This window comes from Teleopsis dalmanni, chromosome 1 (assembly GCF_002237135.1).
Source record: "Teleopsis dalmanni isolate 2A chromosome 1, ASM223713v2, whole genome shotgun sequence".
Lineage (NCBI taxonomy): Eukaryota > Metazoa > Arthropoda > Insecta > Diptera > Diopsidae > Teleopsis > Teleopsis dalmanni.
In genome coordinates, this window is record NC_051846.1 from 54,160,049 (window position 1) to 54,178,454 (window position 18,406).

Below are 18,406 nucleotides of genomic sequence, written 5' to 3' on the forward strand. Positions count from 1 at the left end.
CGATCTCAATATGACTTGCTATTTGTATAAGCTAACTTTAAGTTGTTCATTTTATAAGTATATATAAATTTCATTTACTTTTTTGTTTCTATTATTATTTTTTGATTTATTCTAAATAAAAATAAAAAAAAAATATTAAAAAATATTGAAAATTTACTCTTAATACATAATTTTGAAAAATGCAATTCCTTTTCAAGTGAAAATCATTGGCATATTATATTTATTATGTTTATTTAAAAAATGTGTTTGAAAGTATTACTGTTTTGTTTTAATTTGAATAAATAAATACTTCTTTAAAAACTTGTAAAAAACTTGCACACATTTAAATTAATATAACGGCAAAATATAAACTCTGAAAATTGCACGTCATTTTTACGTATGATTATTCTTAACGTTAGTAGAAATATGATTATACGTCCAGGGTTAAAATTCTGAATTTTTATTTGTTTCTAGATTCTTTCTCTAATTCTCTAAGACTAACTGGAAGTCTCCATAAGTGGAAGTTTTACTGTATTTACACAAAATTTAATTCAAGTTGATTTACAAATTATGATGCCTAAAATGAACTACTTTTAAATATTAAAATCTAAAGTGACCCCGAGGAAAAATTCATTTCAAATGAATGAATGTTAATTTTAAAAACACCAAAAGTGCAAAAAGTGTAAAAGTCATTGTATTTTTTACACGTTAAATACACTTTTTTTTGCTATTGTATATTAAATTTCTACTGTAGTTAAAAATTCACTTTACGAGAAAATAAATCTTTGCTTGAATGTCAACATTCATTCTCGTTAAAATTCTTTTTTCTATTTTTTTTTTTTTTTTGGAGAGAAAAAAAAAACTAAATGAAATTACATTTGAACAATTTTATATAATTTTTTCGCAGAATTTCTATTTCGAAGTAAAATAAATCAGTAACAACTGTTCTGCAAACACTCCTGAATCAGTACACAGTGGGTTAGAAAGGGTGAAATGATTGAACACATTTTTTTTGTGTAATTATAATTTAATAATTAAATTATATTTTTTATTATTACAAATTTTAGTCTATCAAATTTCAATATTTATTTTATTAATTATATTATTATTAAGACCGCATGCGAGTTCGAGTAAATTGATGGTAAATTGAGGGAAATAGTAAATTATGTCGGTATGTTGATATTGATCAGAATTTAGAGTGGGGTAAATTAAATATAAATTAGGTAAATTAGGTGTTACCATTGTGGAAATTTTATGTGTTTAATAAATAAATAAATAAATTTGTAAACTTTTAACCAAAAATAATAAATAAGTGTAATAAATAAATAAATATATATTTACATAAGTGCAGTGCAAAAAATCCCTAGGAAATTTCAGTTTACTTTACCGCAATTTTTATATTTGTTTATTATTACAAATTTTTGTTTATCAAATTCCAATATTTATTTTATTAATTATATTATTATTAATATAAACTTTTATATTATTTTATTGCCATTTATAGATTCAATACATTCGTTCCACTGTCTCTACTGTGGCACACTAAAAAATTAGTAGGAAATTTAATTATCCTTGCAGATTGTAGGAATATCAAATATTCAACATTATTCATAATTTCAGTCATACATGTCTGTTTGTATGTCCGCTCTGCTCCAGCTATGTATTTGTGTTCATGTGTTCTGTGTTTCTGTCTTCTGTATGTGGCATGTGCAAGCACTAGAAATACGCACGCACAAGAGCACTCACATACATTCACATTCATTTATGCCCGGCACACAACAAACAAATTCTGTGAATTCTTGAATGGCAAAGTGAGAAGATGAATTTCAGTAAAATTGGAAGGCAGCGCCACGCAACAAAATCAAAAAGCAAAAAACAAAAACAAAAAAAAAAAGAAAAATAAAGCCAGAATGAAAATAAAAAAAAATTACAACTAAATAAGTCACATATACACATCTACACAAATACAGGCTTAAGAAGGATAAAAAGAAGTAGAAAATGTGTAACAACAACAATTCAAGGAAAGTTTTAAGGTAACAAACACCGATGATTAGACCACTGAGGTAGGGTTATTGTTCGCGTTTTATATGAAATATTTTGAAGGAATTCTTGAGAGTAATTCTCAAAATCCTTAAGAGTAAATTTAAAGTTGAATTTAAGAAATTTTTAAATTTTCATAACCCCGGAAAGTCACTACAAATACAATACTATACATATTATATGATAAAGTACACCCAAGTAAATAACAATGTGATAGTCTTTTGCTATATAAACTTGAGCTATTTAATATTAATGAAAGTTTAGCTTCATTGTAATGACACAAATGCAGATATGTAAATAAATAAAATTTAAAATTCCTGATATACTCTAAACAACAAAATCTATTATTATGTTGAGGCTAGTTGAATCAGTGCACTTGAGCACTTTTACTCTCTATTAACTGCGAGGTTTCTTCATAACTCCTCTCTATCCCCTCTCTATTAACTGCGTGGTTTTTTCATAACCCCTCTCCGTGCCTTTACTGAATTATTGTTTATCACATCATCAGACTAAGCTATAATTGATCTCAGATCTGCATACCTCCTCGAAGAGGCTGTAACCATTCTGAGATTTGATAAGGCGGTGTTGGTAAGTTTATCAGTTTTCGTAAATAATTTTAGGGTTCTATCCTTTATGTATTTTTTGATCGGATCTATTTTGACGTGCCTAAGAATGTCATTCGTTCGAATGCACCATGGTACTTTGAAAAGTATTCACAGAGTCTGGCTTTGTACAATTTCTAGCTGGCGAATAGTAGTGTTCACTTTAAAGAGATGACCTATAGAGTTAGAGAAAAAGAATATGGTGGTTCATATTTCGGCATAAGAACCGGACTTTGTGGCTTGGCACTTAAGCAAAGTAGTGTTGCCCAGTTATAAATATCAGAATTTGCTGAATTTGCAGGAAATAACATAGCCTATTTTATAAACCGGTAATAAACTAATTATCACACTTTACGATTTTAAGAAAAGGCATATAATTTTGTAAGTACTGTTAATAACTATTATATTAGATATTATAACAACAAATTAACATTTTCTTGCTGGTTATTGTCGGTACCAAATTGAAAGTGAGTATATGTATCTAAATTTCCTTTTAAATTTAGGCACAACCAAAAAGTAGTAAAAACACGAAATTTCGTCATAGCCCGAAAAAGTCAATTTTGCCGTACCCGACACACTCTACATATCATTGACTTTAGTGAGCCATTTTTTATTGTCAAATAAACTCTCAGTAGTATGAGAGATGAGCTATATCTTTGATTCTTATGACAGATACTACAAATACTGTTATAAGAATACTGTCATTCTATAGCAACGCGCTTAAGTAAAGAGCCTAAGTCAACCGCTTTTTATTGTAAAATAAACTCTCACTAATATCTATGAGATGAGCTATATCTTTGATTCTTATGACAGAAAAGCAAGAAAACGTACAGGGAATTATTCTTAAGGCGCAAAATAAGTGAAAATTAACTTTTACAAGAAAAGTGTGTTGACCGTTTGGAGAGTCACCCATAGAAAATTTTGGATTGTGCATCATTTTGAACCGCAATATGCACGATTTATTGAACAACTTAATAAATTAATCAGGAATTTGAATTATTTTCTATGGAATTAAGTACAACTTTTCAAATGCTATTTCAGATATTGCTTTTGTTCTAAACATAACTTCTATTATTATTCTATATTATTAGAAAGGACACAATTCTTGAGATCTTGAGGTTAGGATATCAGAGTTCACTAGGTTCAATGAAAGTTACATGAAAGTACTGGGCTTATCGCCTAATAATATGAGAACACTAGCAAAAAAAATAAGCGAACCTTTCACTCTACATCAAATAAAAGTTGCAGGCAGTTTCAATGAAAGGTGGTAGTTAATAGAAGCGTGTTTAGTTAAGAGGTCAGTGATTTTTTCTGTATTCAAATCTATCTTAACTGACAATATTTTGTTACTCATATGTTAGGGTACTTAGATTGCTTTAATCCTTTGATTTTAACTTACAAACATTTTATATTCGATGTTTTCAAGTACTCTTTTAAGCTTGATAAATAAATATCTGATCATAACTTTGAATATCTAATAACATACTGAACACTTCACTTAATCAAAAAGCACTTTTAGCACTTTGTCTATTTAGATTTATTAATATTTTAGTCAATAAATAAGTTTAAATAAGAATTGTTTTATAAACTGATAAATAAAAGTAAAAGATCTAGATATTTTGTCGCTCATGAATTCTTCGTTAATTGATAATTATTTAATGAAGTGTTACTTTGTGTATCAAAATAATCTAAAACGTTTTTATTATGAATCACAATTATATGAAAATTACAAGCTCTGTTTTTCATTTGTTCATTGCGAGCTCGATAATAGTCATTTTAGACTACATATAAATTATTTGTAATATTCAAAAATTTGGATATTTTGAGAAATATGCATTTTACTTTAGATTAGATAGCATTTAATACATATTTCACTATCTGTTAATCACTTTTCTTATATGTAACCAAGATACAGTGCTGAAGAAAATTCTATCTGAAAAAAACCTTTATTCAAAAAATCCCCAATATATTAAATCCGGTTTATGCAATAACTTTAAGTTGCCAAATATTATTTCATTTGGTGTCTATTATTTATTATATTATAAATATATGTCCAAAACTAATTTCAATAATTTTGGAGAAATTTCCATGATATTTGAAAAAGAAAACTAATTTACCTGAAATATTTTTTAGTTTCTCATACATCAATAAATTATTTTCTTACAAATACTTTTTGCTAAAGAATATTTCATCTAACTTTCACCCAGTTCCTGCAATCAATTCTATAGACTAAAGTTTTTAGTACTCGTATATTTTTTACTAAAAACGTAGAAAATTATTCAGTAATAGTGATGCAGTGTATTCCAGTAAAGGATAGTGACATAATAACAAAATATAATTTGTTGTTGTTCAGCAGCTGTACTTTATCAAACTTACTATACTTTATATGATAACGTACTGATATATAAAAAACAACAAACTTGATCAAATTTTATTATAAAATTTTTTTTTAAAGAAATCACCTAAAATTTATAAAAAAAAACAATTTTGCGAAACCTTTATATACATTAAGACCGAAAAGCTTTCGGAAATTCTCATTTAAAATTCGCGCGCTGTATATTTTTCGATATTTTAAGTTTATGTAGTTTGGCAGCACTGTCCTTAATTACTATGCCAAAAATGAGCGCGATCTGTCAGACAGTTCGTTTACGGCAGCTGTTGAAACCAGTTCACCTCAGTAGGGCGTTGCGAAAAAAACAATGGAAAAAAATATTGAACAAAGAGTTTGCATCAAATTTTGTGTTTCGAACGAAATTTCGTGTGCAGAATCGTTGCGAATGCTACAAAAGGCTTATGGGGAATCAGTTTTATCGAAAACTCAAGTTTATGAGTGGTACAAAGCCTTCCAGGACGGTCGTACGACCGTCGAAGACATTTCGCAACGCACTACTGAGGTGAACTGGTTTCAACAGCTGCCGTAAACGAACTGTCTGACAGATCGAGCTCATTTTTGGCATAGTAATTAAGGACAGTGCTGCCAAACTACATAAACTTAAAATATCGAAAAATATACAGCGCGCGAATTTTAAATGAGAATTTCCGAAAACTTTTCAGTCTTAATGTAATATAAACCAAGTTCTAGAGATAGATTACCATCTATTCAAAACTTTAGATACAGCCGGAAAAATTTTTTCTTTTCTTTAGAGACTCTATACGATTCTATGGAGAATTTGTAAAGTAAAGAAAAAAGAAATATTTATTTTAGATGTAGGTCCAGAAATCTTTTCACTTTAATGTACCGAATTTATAACTTAAACAACCTAAAGTTTGCGTTCGCAAAGCGATAATTAAATAAGTTAGCAGTTTTTGGAATAGGATTTTAAAAGTGTATGGGTTTGTGTTCGAAAATACTTGTAAATACCGACAACTAAAAGTACCGTTTATAACTCATGATAAAAGGTTTACACCATAATAGAAGGCCGACAATATGTGAAGCAGAGATTCGATTTATATGGTATGTACAAAAATATATGAGTGTATGCGAAATAAAGTAACTTTCTAGTCCGACATCTGACAAAAACCTCAATGGTGTCAGTATAGTTCTGTAGTGGATGATAAGTTTCTATATGAGAAAATTGACTGCGTGAACTGTTAGAATTACCAAATATTTTCTTTTTTAAATTCTTTATAAGACACCATATTTAAGTGTTATGATTATAACACAAATATTTTTTTTTAATATATGGTATTGGTATTGTTACTGTTTCCAAGTCGAAGTAACAAGAATATACAGTTAATATTAAATTATAGGTTCAAATTAAATAATGTTAATTAAATTAAAATGCGGATGTATTCATCTGAGATTACAACAAAGAAAAAAAACACTTTACCTAGAATAGTTAGTCAGAAACGTCATTGAACAGGAAAATATATAATTGAATATTATTATTAAAGAACGTTTAAGGCTTAATGAGAAAATTGGTAATAGTTAATTTTACCTTATAGAAACCGAATAGTTAGGATGATAAATATATCTTTCGCTGTAAAACAGCAGTCAATTATTTCGGAAGCATTGTAGTAAAATATGCAGTTGGAAGTAATAAATTAATGAGAGAAAATTTTAAAAAAAATTACTAAAGAATTAATAAATAATTTTAAGAAATAAAAACTCAGTTTTTCATATTCGGACTCACTTTTAGTTACGCCAATTTAAGGCCGAAAGGAACAATTTCGATATTTCAATTTGTACGAATAGTTAAATTATAATCCACTTCTTCATGCAACATGCAGTCAAACACTTTCGGCTAATTCTTGAAAAATTGAACTTAAAAGGAAAAAACAACAACAACAGCAACAACAGTAGTAGTAGTAACAGCAACAACAAATAAAAATAAACACCAACAAGTTCAGAACAGCTTGTTTGCAGATACAAGCCATACAATCAACGCAGAGAACACGGACAAAAACGTTTGTAGTTTATATAGTTGTTGTTTACGAAAATGTTTGTATTGGCAGCGCTAGCTGCAGCAGCAGCAGCCGCAGCAGCAACAGTAACAGTAACAGCAGCGGCGAAAACGACAACGACAGCAGAGGCAGAGGCTAAAACAACATACCCAACGTTTGCGTTTGTGTCTACCAATGTTGATGCCTTGTGCACTCATCGGATTTTCGTGGAAATGTATATCTTCGTGCCTAGCAAGGAACAATTTGATTTCGTTGCGAACGCTAACTTTTTCTTTTATTTTTCATTTTATTTTCGTTATTCAAATAAAAACTAAAAAACAATACCAGAGACCAGAGTAAGAGAGAAACCAATCCAAGGAGAAGAATTCTAAGAAACCACTATAATCAATGAAAAGAAAAATATATTGTGGCAAAAAAAAAAATTTGTGAAAAATAATTTTGTTTTGGAACATGAAAGTATTTTTTGTGGGGTGGTAAATTACACTGCAATTTTCACCTAAGCAATTAAATTTAATTTATTATTTTATGTGAATGTATAAGAACTTATTCCATTACGTTATATTTATATATACATATATGAGTAGTATATATATGACAAAAACTCCTAAATGGAAGTATAAGAATATAGAACTTACCAGATAAAATCGGTGCCAACCATTACGATCAGGAATACTGTTATATTCCGCTTCAATGCTATTTATATTGCTATTTCCATTACTGTTGCTATCACTGGAGGCATTGCTGTCATTGATGACGCCTACACCAGCTCCTCCTCCAGCGTTGGTATTGTTTGTTGTCGTCGAAGTCATCATAACCAAATTTCAATGTAATAAACAATTGCTCACTTCTTTTAATTTCACAGTTAAGTAATTTTTTTATTTTACCGCTATTGTACGAAACTGCTTTTTTTCAATCTTTTATATTATATGTATATATATTTTTTATTTATTTATTCTTCGAACTATATATATTTGTTTTCTTTTAGTACAAATTCAATATAAACATTTATGAGGAACGCATTTATTTGTGTAGATGTTGAAAACAATTGCAAGACGATAAAAAATTATTACAACAGCAACATTTTTATTTCGAATGGAATCAACAAAATATGTCGTTTTTTAATACATTTAAAGCCACTTGCACTTCTTATTTATGTTTTATTCATATGCAAATAAAAATTAAAATAAATAAAAACCTGCAGCACTTTTTACGTCTAAAAATTAAATTAATCAAATCTCTTCTTTCTTCCTTCCTTATATTAATATGTGCTGAATTAAAATGGCAGATAGAGAAAGGCAATATAAAAAAACCAGAGTTGATAATATAGCAAAAATTATTTTAGGGTTGACAGATCACAAAGAAAATTACATATTGCATGTTTGTCAAACAACTTTTACAACTATACACCGCACGATAGAATGTAATCCAAAAGTTAATAATAGTCGTAATTTTTTTCATTTAGAGTTGTGAAAAAATAGCATAAAGTCTGGTTGAAACAAATTCGCATGTTGTGTACAATACAAAATATATTAAGTCTTAACACTAAAAATTGATTGATTTATATAAAAGAATACAAAATGAATAATAAAAGAGCAATGGTAAGCATTTTTTATCTCATTGCTTTGGTATATTGCACTTTATTATTATTTCTGCTCATATGATTTTAACGGATGACTAGAGTTTTGCAATCGTTTCTAGTAAACAGTCACAATAGAGTGATTTTTGAATTTAGCTGCACTAAAACTTTTTGCGAATAAACCCTAACTCTGAAGATTTTAAGAGCATTGTTGTAGCTTCACATGTTTTCTTAAGTAAGTTGTGTATTTTTTTGCTACTCTGAAAGAAAAAAATACGGTTAATATAAAAGATTTTTTTACAATATAGCACTTAACAGTTTCGCCAATTATAGCTTAAAAATAAAAATTGTTTTTTAAAATATCACTCCATTTTAACAAATCACAATTATAGAAGGTGAATTCACAAATTTTTTTGTAAAAATGAATTTAAATGCAATAAAATAATGATACAAAAAAATGTGAAAGAATATCAAATAACTTAAAAAAAATGTTTACTCTATTATAATAAAGTTTCAAAATTACTAATTAAAAAATATAAAAAAAAAATGAAAATTTATGAAAAAAAATTTATGCGCTTACTTTTTGATGCGCTTCATTCAACCGAAGCCCTGAAAAATTGCAAATCTACACCACTTTTATTGTAAAATTTATTTTTTTAGTTTAAAATATGAAAGAACAAATATCGAAAATCTTTTCTAAGTTGCTTAAACTCTTTTAAGCCAAATAGCATTGACAGACGAGCGCACTAAATTGTCATTAAGCAGCCTTAAATGATCATTTTAAAAATACCCTGACAGACGGTATAAATCAGAGAATATGTTTTGTTTACATATTGACAACCAAATAACAGTTCGAAATTTGTTCCATTTTTTATTTCGTTTCACTTGCATATGCAGCCATTACCATTTCTAAAAACCTAAATGACGAATAAATTGGGTTAAATTCGGTCATTTAAAGACCATAAATGATCATTTAAAACTGCTAAATGAGCAAACAAATTATAATTTAGGGCCTTAATGATAATTTAGCTCCCTTCTGTCAATGCTAAAACTAAAGAGTTTTTTATTTTTTGAGTACCTTAAACACTCTTACTTTTATGTTTTATGTATTTAGTGATGGTTTCAATGGAAAAAAATTTTTGACATAATAAAAAAATTTGAATAGATTTTCTAGACTTAAGATTTGTAGTTCTTAGTTTTAACAAAGATTTTCTTAGATTTGGCAGTTACTAAAGTAAAGATTTAATTTCCTTACTAAAGCCAACATAAACGTTATCCTGATGAATTGCTTATATGTACATGAGAATTCTATTTTTCCAGTTTATGTATCTATTTTAAAAGAAAGGTTGCAGCTGATGCAGAGTTTATGTATAATTTTAATTGTTTGTCTTGAAGTATTGTTTCCAACTGAACTCTAGAAACAGCATTATATTTGTTTTTGTTCAACATAGTAATAAAATAAATATATTTTACTATATTAATATAGTAAGAAATATTTTTATGGGATTTTTTTTTATTATAGTATTTCATTATTATAAAACTCATATACTATATAAATTATGATACGATTTTATTCTTATACATAATTTTACATGTTTACATTTCACAATTATGGTGAGTAATAATTGTTACGCATATTTCTGCAAATGTTTGTACTGATTTAGTGAATGCCGAAATAAAAAAGTAAGGAAAAACAATTTAATATTATTTAATATTTGATATTTTCGCAGATGTTGCGTTTATTTATGTCAGCAAATCTAGTCAAATGCTTAACATACAAATGTATATACGTCGATGTAAACATGATATGATACGTTAATATGTTTGAAAAAATAATATTCATTTTAAAAAAATATACAATTGTTAAAAAATCACTTTTATTCCAATTATATCGCTTAAAAGTATTCAAAAAAATAAATTGGGATAACTAAACTCTTAAGCGATTAATTTTATTTAAACATTCTTAGTAATTGAGGTTTATTTATTATGAAGTGTTTACTAAGTATTAACAAAAATTCAAATATTTTTTCTTGATGGACTACATGTCCCAATTAATCTTATGGAAACTTACATCAAACAACTCCTTTATGCTTATGATACAAAAACAAATTTTAACTGTGTGGCAGCACACATGTGCGAAGCATCTGTTTTTGACATACAAATTATTGGTTCTATGTAATATTTAAATTTTCTTACTTTAAAATTAAATAATGAATGGTTTACGATTATTTCGTTTGGTTCGAGATAAGCGATTAAGTGCACCATTTCTGCGTTGTTTCCATCATGAGTTCACTCAGCCGGATCCAAAGAAAACTGTCGCTGATAACAGTAAACAAGAATCTACAAGTCAGAAGTTGTCAGAAGAAATCATAAGCGGTGCCGTTCGACAGAAATATACCGTATTTCGTGATGAAGATGCCGTTGAAATTTTTGATGTGGAAGAGGAACGTAACCGTTATCAACAAAAAGATAAATCAGAGCATATGATTGTCGATGATTACATGGGACTTAATTTAAAAAGTGGATATATTGTAAAAAATGCTTTGATTATTAATTATATAGTTGAATTGTAGGAGGAGTAACCGGCGTATTTGATATTGAGGACTTAGTTGATGTCTTGCGTAAAGAAAATGCAGAGGATATATTTGTTTGTTCAGTACCTAAGGAATTGAAATATGTTGACTATATGGTTGTCTGTAACGGTCGCAGTTATCGGCATATGATAGCAACAGCGGAGTTTGTAAGACGCATGTTTAAAGTTAAACGAGAAAAAAATGATCTTATACCAAAAATTGAAGGAGAAAAAAGTAGAGATTGGATGGCAATAGATTTAGGTAAGAATGTGATTTACGTTATATGTATATATAAAAACTTATATTATTAAGAGTATTTTTTCTTAGTTATTTAAACCAACTGTGTATCGATAGATCCGTTATGCATTATTATATTTTAAAAATATTTGTTTTCCGTATTCCTGCTTATGAAAATTGAAGTTCATATAAATACAATGCTTTCTATATATTAATCTTGTAACTGTATATCTTTATTGTGCTAATTAATTAGCGCATGGTAAATGAACTTTCTTTACTGTTTTTCAATATATTTAACGTAACATGTTTGATATTTACAAGCTTTGCAACATTGCATTTAAACATTTTTCTTAAATATATTAGAAATGAAAAAGTTAGCGTTAAACTCTTTCCCTGTTAATATATTTTAAGTTAAATATAAATATAACTTAAATATTAATATATTTAAGTTAAGTTTTTATTTTAAGTTAAATGTATTTTGTTTCTAAATTATATACATTAATTTTTAAGATCATCAAGATTTTGCGACCTACGCCAATTAGAAATCAATTCAAAATAATTCCATATCGAAATTCTTAAATATATTCACTATAAAATATTTCTTAAATATTTAAAATATATACTTAATAAAACCTTGTAGTGTTTACAAGTCATATTAATTAATATTAATTAATTAGTAGTTAATTAATATTGAATTTAAACAATCAAAATACAATGTTTAAGATGGAAATACTACTAATTAAAGTATCATTTGCTTAGGTTTATTTTGAAATAATGTTTTATATTTTTGTGCAGTTGTATATATAATATGTAAATTATATTTATGAAAAGAGTTTGCTGCCTTTTTTAAGTAATCGGAGACAATACATATTTTTAACATAGTCCACAGTCTTAATGCTATTTAATTAAGTAAATATGTTGATATTCAGTTACTAATTCACTGTAAATTTTATTTTTATATACATAAATAAATTAAAAATATGGCATTAAGTTTCACAACTTCCGGATATACTCGCTTTTACTTTAAAAATATTGAAATTTAATGTTAACAAATGAACTTTAAATTTTTTTGAAGTTATTTTGTTCATATTGTGAACTAAAACCTATTTATTCGTCCGTTATTTCCACAACTCTTCTCTCGATATTCCAATTCGCCACTGCCATATTTTATAATTAATAATATAGTAATTTGAATAAAAAAAGAGTTTTGTAATAAAGGTGATGTAGATTACCAGATTTTTCTAATGTCGATGAACTGAGACGTATCCAGAAGTATGAGCAAAGTTGCTAGCTGTTACTAACTCAACTCAAAATTTACAATATAGACCATATTTGTTTTTACTATTATATATAATATAGATGCTTGCATATGAGAATATACATTAAAGAAATACTAACTTGAATAACTTGAATACGTATATAAAAACAAAATGTATATACATTTAAAGTTCTTTGTGTTTGACTAGGTTATCGCATCAAAAGTCATAACCGACATTATTATCGGTAGTTGTAACTGTTGAAGTCTATAAATTAATTAAATTGGATTTTCGTCATAAGCCACGTCACTTAAAATTAATAATTGCACTATTTTTTTCATGATATGTCTAATTTGTTTGATTGGACAACCCATTCTTGCATAAAATCTTAATATAGGTCCATAAAGTATCCATAACAATTGTATTTTAGCAGAAGTCAAACGATCAATTAATGTGCTGCTGGTGTCTGTATAATATCTAAGATAATCTTATTACTAATATATCATCTAATTGAAAGTGGAATTTGTTAGTATTTAAGAGACGTTAAAGTTGCCAAATGAGAAAGGTTATTATAAAAAACGTATGGTTCGCCAAACACTAAATTGACTACTGTCTACCATAGATTGTCTCCAATAAAATTAGAACAAAATAATTAGTTGAGTTTTTTTCAACAAAATCGTAGTTCTTATAGCAGGTTTCTATTAAAAACTTCATCAATTAATTTTGCAGTAGCTGTTCTAAGAGTAGCTGTTTCACCTGCTATGTCACTTACCAATAGTCACGAGAAGACGATTGTTTATTTAAAATATTAAGTATAAGCACAATGTCTCTTGATTTATAACAACAATTACAGTAAAAATTCTCTTAAGAGGAATTGTGTCCGTTTAATAAGACTATACAACTAATGATAAACTGAAAACGTTTACCATAATGGTTCCAAGAAGGACGCTTGGATCTCAACAACCAAATGCCGTTCATCAATCACCTAAGGGATTACACAAGCAGACAACATCACCATAATGTCCTTTTTACATTATTTTTACTAGAAATGTTTTAGTAATTCTATGGGACATTTCTTTATTTATGTAGTGTGATAATACGTTCCATTGATGATAATGATATATTTCTTTTTTCCTAAGTAGAGGATAGAGCCTCTACTATCAACTTAAGTTTAACATTATTTTAAACTTAAGTTTAACATTATTTTGAACATTTATGGCAATATCATTATTCTTGGATAATAATTAGCGGCACGAAGCTCTCTTTCGATTGTTCGTTACCAGGTCATAGTTGGGGCCCCTGGGCGTCTGTTACCGTGGGGATTCTACCAAAGTGTTTATTTTGCGATGTTATTGTCAGACTACCGCAATATATATTCAATGCTATGGTCAATGTTACAGGTTTTTATTCCGTGCGAACACAGAGGTCGATATTTGAAATGTGAGATTCGGTAATTCTTCTTAGGCATCGTTTTACGTAAACTTGAAGCTGGGATTGTATTGACGCTGTTGCTTTCTATATTTCACAGCTATAAAAAGACGGACTTAACAGAACTTACTTTGTACAAGTGTTAAATTGACTTGATTTTCGTATAGGGTTCACTTAAGCAAACGCGGACCCCGCTTTATGAATGCGAGATGTGACGTCTTCCTCTGTACCACTTTTATTTGTCACTATGTTATGCAAGTAAGTTATGGATTCGACACATTCAAAATTCAGTTGTGACTGGATCTGTGAATGCACCGTAGCCGCTGCACATAACTTTTGTTTTTGATGTAATAATCTCAAAGCAGCGTTACGCACATGAGTGTTGATTGTATTGAATACGGACCATCCATGACTGTCCATAAAATTATCTACAATCGTGTGTGATTTAAAAATTTAAACTGTTTTAAGTCGATGACATTAAATTCATGAACATTTGGTTTTAAAAATCCAAAGAAGAAATGCAATTAACAAAAACAAACTGAATTTTAATTATTTTTTTATTTAATTACAAAGTTTCTCAAATACTTTCTACTACATTATTTGTCACATATAAAAGTACGTACTAAATTTGTAGCTGTAGTGTAGCGTATATATATTATTATATAAATATAAATATTTGGCAGTTTCACTTTACAATATTTTCTTTATTTATCATTATAAAATATTAACAAACAACATTCATTTTATTTCTACAGGAAATATAGCATTGCATATATTTTCACCGACAGCACGCGAAGAATATGATATTGAATCCCTATGGGCAGTTGGTGCTGAATATGATAAGGAATACAACAAACCCGAAGATGTTTTAGTGAAAATGTTTGAAGACCATGCAATACTTTTGGCAGATTTAGAATCAAAGTAACATATATTCTAATAGACTCATACACTATTGGGTCTTTCGTAAAGTTACTAACTTCTCTACTTAATACAAAATGCAAACAATATACAATGTAAAACTATAATAACAAAAAAAAATTGTCAACAAAAATGAAAATATATAGTTAATTAATATGTATAGTATTAAATATGCAAAATTTTAAATTTCACCAGCTAATCATATTATGTATTAGTTTTTTGTGAAAATCATATAAACTGGCAAAGACAAAATTCTTATCAATATTATCGCCATACTTTTTAATGAGATAGTCTGCATTTCTTTCGTGTATAAGTGCAGAATGCCAACCTAAAGCTTTTGCTGCCAAATAATCGGTGGTGGGTCCATCACCAATATGCAAACACTCATCTGGTTTCAGTTCATTCAATTTGGAGCGTTCTATGGCCATTTCAAAAATTTCTCTATTCGGTTTCTCCACTTCACAATCGTACGAGTTTAGTGTAAAATCAAAATATTCTTTAATTTTCATATTCGTTAAAACCGTATCGAGACGTGGATCGAAATTAGCTATAACGCCCAAAACAGGAGGTTTGCGTGATTCTGCAACTGCCAGCTGCTGTTGCTTACGTAATTCTTTTAGCAATTCAATGCTATGATTACAATGCTGCCAACACATGCTTGTCTTATATAACTCAACTAAATGCTCTGTAAAGTCCTCCAGTTTTTCGGCCGGTATCTTTGCACCGCTATCAGCAAAAGTATCTAAAAGTTTAAAAGAATAATGTTATACAATTTAATTACCAAAACTAATCAAACATATATATATATATATTATAAATACCTTGTACCAATAAACGCCACCATTGCTGATATTCAATATTAGATTTACGTCCAAAATTTGGATATGTTTTGTTTAAACGTTGCCTATAAGGTAAGTTTATTTTATTTATTTTTTTTTTACTGTACAGATATTGTTTCTTTTAAATTAATAAAAATTAATTTCGTTTTAGATAAAATTTGTATAAATCGAAAAAATAAAAATGTGTACCAATTCGATTTGAAATTTCTAGCCAAATCATTGTCATCACAGAGTACTCCGAAAAGTGCGCCGAGCTCACCATATTGCTTAACCCGGCTGCTGCGATAAACCAGCAAAGTGTTGGTTACATCGAATGTAATCAAACGCATACGTGCCAGGCTGCTTATCATTTTTGGTAATTTTTAATTTAATTTATAACAAAAAACACTATTAAATTTAAGTAATTTTCCGGAACAAGTTAAGAACTTGTTCGTACATTAGCAAGAGTTTGCGAACAACTATTCAACTGTTTTATGGAAGAAAAAAAATATATTTGCTAAAGTTTGAATTTGATGGAAGCAAACGCAAAAGATACAATAAAAACAAAACCCAAATAATTTATAAAATTCGCTTATCAATATGCGTTTGTGTGTTTGGGAGCCGAATATTAATACGCAAACATTAAAAATTCAATCGTAAAGTGTTAGAAGCTTTTTATTTATAGAATTTTAAAACGATTTTCTGTACTCTACACTCCGCATTTTTGCACTTAGTTCTTACTAAAACTTGTTTAATATGTAATTGTGTTAATTGCTTTAATTGTGTCGTCATTTATTTTCTTAGTTCGTGTATATTTTAGTTAATGTTTAAATATTAATAGATGACTTGTGACTTTTTTCATTAGATAGAAAACAATCTATTTAGCACGCACTTAGAACTAGCATAAGTGTGACAGTTTCAAAAAAATGTTGCATTGGTTTGCTTTCGAGGATAGTTAAGTGTCCAGGATTACTATATATTAGAGTTTGAAATGTTTGAATTTGTATCACTAATCAATTCAAAATCAATTAAAATCAGAAATTATCTTTTATATTTAATAATTTGTTATTTTTTTGCGGCCCTATGCTCCTCCTAGAAGTTAAAGGATTCCATATATTTGTATAATTTGTTATTTTATATAATAAGAACTATGTCTACAATTATTTTTGTATAGAACGGGAATACTAAGTTTGTCATGATATTTCTAATATACATAGTAAATGACAAATATATACTATAAAATATAATAGTCTATGTATCTGCTTAATCAGTTGGATAAAAATAAATATTTGTTATATACGATTTGTAAATTATTACGTTTAAATAATCGAATTTTATTTTAGCTAGGTGATTTTATCTCGACCAGACGAATTTTATACCATTTAAGCGAACTATAATTGACTAAGCGGATTTTATTTTGGCTAGCCGAATTTTATATCGGTTAGGCGAATTTTATCTTGGCTTGATGAATTTATCTGTGAGGCCTACTTTATATCGGTTAGCAGATTTTATATCCGCTACGTGATTTTATATCGGCTAGGCGAATTTTATTTCAGTTAGACGAATTTTGTATCGGATAGGCTTATTTTATATCGGTTACGCTGATTTTATATCGGTTAGGCGAATTTTATATTGGCTAGTCGAGAATTTTATATCGGTTAGGCGAATTATATTTAGACTAGACGAATTTATTAGATATGCTTATTTTATATCGGTTAGGCAGATTTTATATCCGCAACGTGAATTTTATATCGGTTAGGCGAATTTTGTATCGGTTTGTCGAATTTTATAATGGTTCCTTCGAATTCCTTCGAATCTTAAATCGGTCCTTCGAATTTTATATCGGTTAGGCGAATTTTATCTTGGCCTGATGAATTTATCTGTGTGGCGTATTTTATATCGGTTAACAGACTTTTTTTTCGCAACGTGAATTTTAGTTCGGCTACGCGGATTTTATATTGGCTAGTCAAATTTTATATCGGTTAGAGGAACTTTATCTTGGCTTGATGAGAGAGAGAGAATTTATCTGTATGTCGTATTTTATATCGGTTAACAGATTTTATGTCCGCAACGTAGATTTTATATCAATTACGCAGATTTCATATCATCTAGGTGAATTTTATAACAGCTAGATGAATTTTGTTTCGGCTAGGCTTTTTTTATATCGGTTAGGCAAATCTTATATCGATTAGGCAGATTTTATATAGAGCAGTTAATTGGTTATCGAATATAGTTTTTTTTTTAATTTTGAAAATTTAGTTTTAACATCACAATAAAATTTTATATCAAGCAGCTGTTATATTTACAGTTAAAGGCTATAAAGTTATTTAATTGAGAAGTTGAAATATTCTCTTATTCGCAATCCTTTAAAGGATATATTGTTTAACATAATGTAGCTAAGTCATACTTTTTGCTCGGCGAAAACTGGGCATAGTTTTTGAAACTTCTTGAGTTGTGAATCGGTTCGACTAACAGATCACAAATGATTTACATTAAAAATGTTTATAGATTTTTTAGAAAAATTTAGTTAGTTAGATTTAGATGGATAGTTTTTATTTTTCCATTTTTTTTTATT

At 28.1% G+C, this 18,406-nt stretch overlaps 2 protein-coding genes across 2 annotated transcripts; one reads left to right on the top strand and one right to left on the bottom strand.

The window, feature by feature from the left end:
- Nucleotides 1-10,679: 10,679 nt before the first annotated feature.
- Nucleotides 10,680-15,046, top strand: LOC119671962 (mitochondrial assembly of ribosomal large subunit protein 1). The gene is made up of 3 exons (XM_038082880.1): nt 10,680-11,121; nt 11,175-11,435; nt 14,851-15,046. Exons 1-3 carry the CDS (start codon nt 10,812-10,814, stop codon nt 15,018-15,020), a joined length of 741 nt encoding a protein of 246 aa, XP_037938808.1. The 5' UTR covers nt 10,680-10,811; the 3' UTR covers nt 15,021-15,046.
- Nucleotides 15,047-15,157: 111 nt separating this feature from the next.
- LOC119671955 (rhythmically expressed gene 2 protein) lies at nt 15,158-16,905 on the bottom strand. Its single transcript, XM_038082867.1, has 3 exons — nt 16,042-16,905; nt 15,835-15,917; nt 15,158-15,755 (listed from the first exon to the last, which is right to left on the bottom strand). The coding sequence occupies exons 1-3, from the start codon at nt 16,200-16,202 to the stop codon at nt 15,202-15,204; spliced, it is 798 nt and encodes a 265-aa protein (XP_037938795.1). The 5' UTR covers nt 16,203-16,905; the 3' UTR covers nt 15,158-15,201.
- Nucleotides 16,906-18,406: the final 1,501 nt, after the last annotated feature.